General features: G+C 34.5%; 1 protein-coding gene across 1 annotated transcript in view; it reads right to left on the bottom strand.

Annotated features, from left to right (window-relative positions):
• Positions 1-6: 6 nt before the first annotated feature.
• Positions 7-1,814, bottom strand: part of CUL5 (cullin 5) — a 92,190-nt gene continuing 90,382 nt past the window's right edge. Inside the window, exon 19 of the mRNA XM_045297737.1 lies at positions 7-1,159. Coding sequence (XP_045153672.1) covers positions 965-1,159 — 195 coding nt within the window. The 3' untranslated portion in view covers positions 7-964. The remainder of the gene's footprint in view (positions 1,160-1,814) is intronic.

Genomic DNA, 1,814 nt, shown 5'->3' with positions numbered 1-1,814 from the left:
GACAGCTTAAAAGACCAGGTACATAACTGTATTATACCAGGACAGGAGATTTCTTCATTTTTAAAATAAATTTAGGGATGACATAATAAATATTAGGTACCTATATATAAGTATTAAATGTGTTCACAGACACACTTAACATGTTTGTTTCGCTCTTTTGACTCTGCAATCATAATGACCTATTTTCATAAAATTTTTAAAAAACAGTGGAAGCAACAATGAACATAACTTCATTTTTTCAAAACCAACTTTCCAGCCTTTTAGGATTAAAAAGGTATCATTTATAACAACAAACAACTAAGTCAGCAGTCTCCTGGTTAAAGAAAACCAACTTCTCCAAGCTGGAAATATTTAATGCCAGTTTTGGGGCACAATTAAGATCCAGTCAGTATACGGAAGCATTGTTTGAACAATGTCATATTATTAAAATGCTTGTTTTCTTACCTACAATTGCCCTCAATATTATTCAGACCAGCTCACTCTTGATCAAAAGAAACTAAGAGGGCTATTTTTAGTCCTAATTGTATTTAAAGAAAAAAAAATAAAAGCATTTTCAGTGCATGGATATCTGAAGATCCTTCCTTGTGCAAGTAAAAAAAAATTTTTTTTAAACTAAAGAAAAAAATTGAGGAAAAAACAACCAAGAACCCCACCGACCCCCTTCTTGAGTGCATTTCTCCTGGTGGGTATAAATCAAATTTACTTTTCAGAGTTCATAATGGGCTCTTCATGAACGCCAGTTTCTCACAAAACAGCATGCTGTCAAGAGTGTGCAACATGAAGGGAATGCCATCATGCGAACTAAGGTGATTGGCAAAACAGAGTTGTTTTGTAAGGTAAGGCAGAGATTTTAATATTTATGTCATCAAAGTCCAAATAAACCTTTCTCCAGCACAAACTGTTAAAACTTTCTGCCAAAGCCCTCCAAAATTTGGGTTTTTGATGTTGTCCATGATATTCGACATTATGCCATATATATGAAAGTGTTGATATCGGATTCGTCTCTTCTGATATATTTGTGCTCTATCAGCCACTCGATTTGTTCTTTTATCATCTTCTTTTGTGGCAAGAACATGTTTTTCAAAATTTCTACTAGTTCAGTCTGCAGTTGAGCATTACTAATTTTCTTCCTCATTTTCATTATTTGTATGATAGCTTCCTAAAAAAGAAAGTACAATAGTATTAATATTTTTAATACTACTAAACCAAAAGTCACTTTTTATGTTTCATAATCTAACATGAGCAGAAATCATTAGGAGATTAATCTTGAGATGAAATTATTTTACTTATAAACTAAAGATAGTATTTTTCTTCTGCTGATTATGAAAGAAAATGTTTTATTATGAAGATTTAAAAAATCACCAATAACCCATAACCTGCCTACTCAAAGAAACAACGGCTAATGTTCGGGTGTATTTCCTGTTCCTTTCCCTCACATGGTAAACACGTCTCTCATCGGTGACCACAATGTGCACACCACTTTATATTGTGTTGAACATCAATTCAGACATAACCAATTCCTTACAAATCATATCCCCCACTTTCTGTTCTGTGTTCTTCTTTTGATTAGTAGCAGAGGCCTTTTGGAGTCTGTTTTAAAAACCAACACAAGGCCAGAGGTTCAAACACACCAACTGTTGCAGTGAAGAAAGATGCGGGTATCTGCTGCCATAAAAATTGACAACTCTCCTCCTCCCCCATCATCTGTTCCTGTGTGCTCTGGTCAGACAGACAACCGAAAAGTGGATGAAGGGAGACGTTGGACAGGGCAAGATATGACAAAATACCAATTTATAAACTATCAAGGGCTCATG

Source organism: Echinops telfairi, unplaced genomic scaffold (assembly GCF_000313985.2).
Source record: "Echinops telfairi isolate 266 unplaced genomic scaffold, ASM31398v2 ScPeMD7_7421;HRSCAF=8459, whole genome shotgun sequence".
Classification (NCBI taxonomy): Eukaryota; Metazoa; Chordata; class Mammalia; order Afrosoricida; family Tenrecidae; genus Echinops; species Echinops telfairi.
Note: the sequence above shows the minus strand (reverse complement) of the source record. Positions and strands in the feature narration are given on the sequence as shown.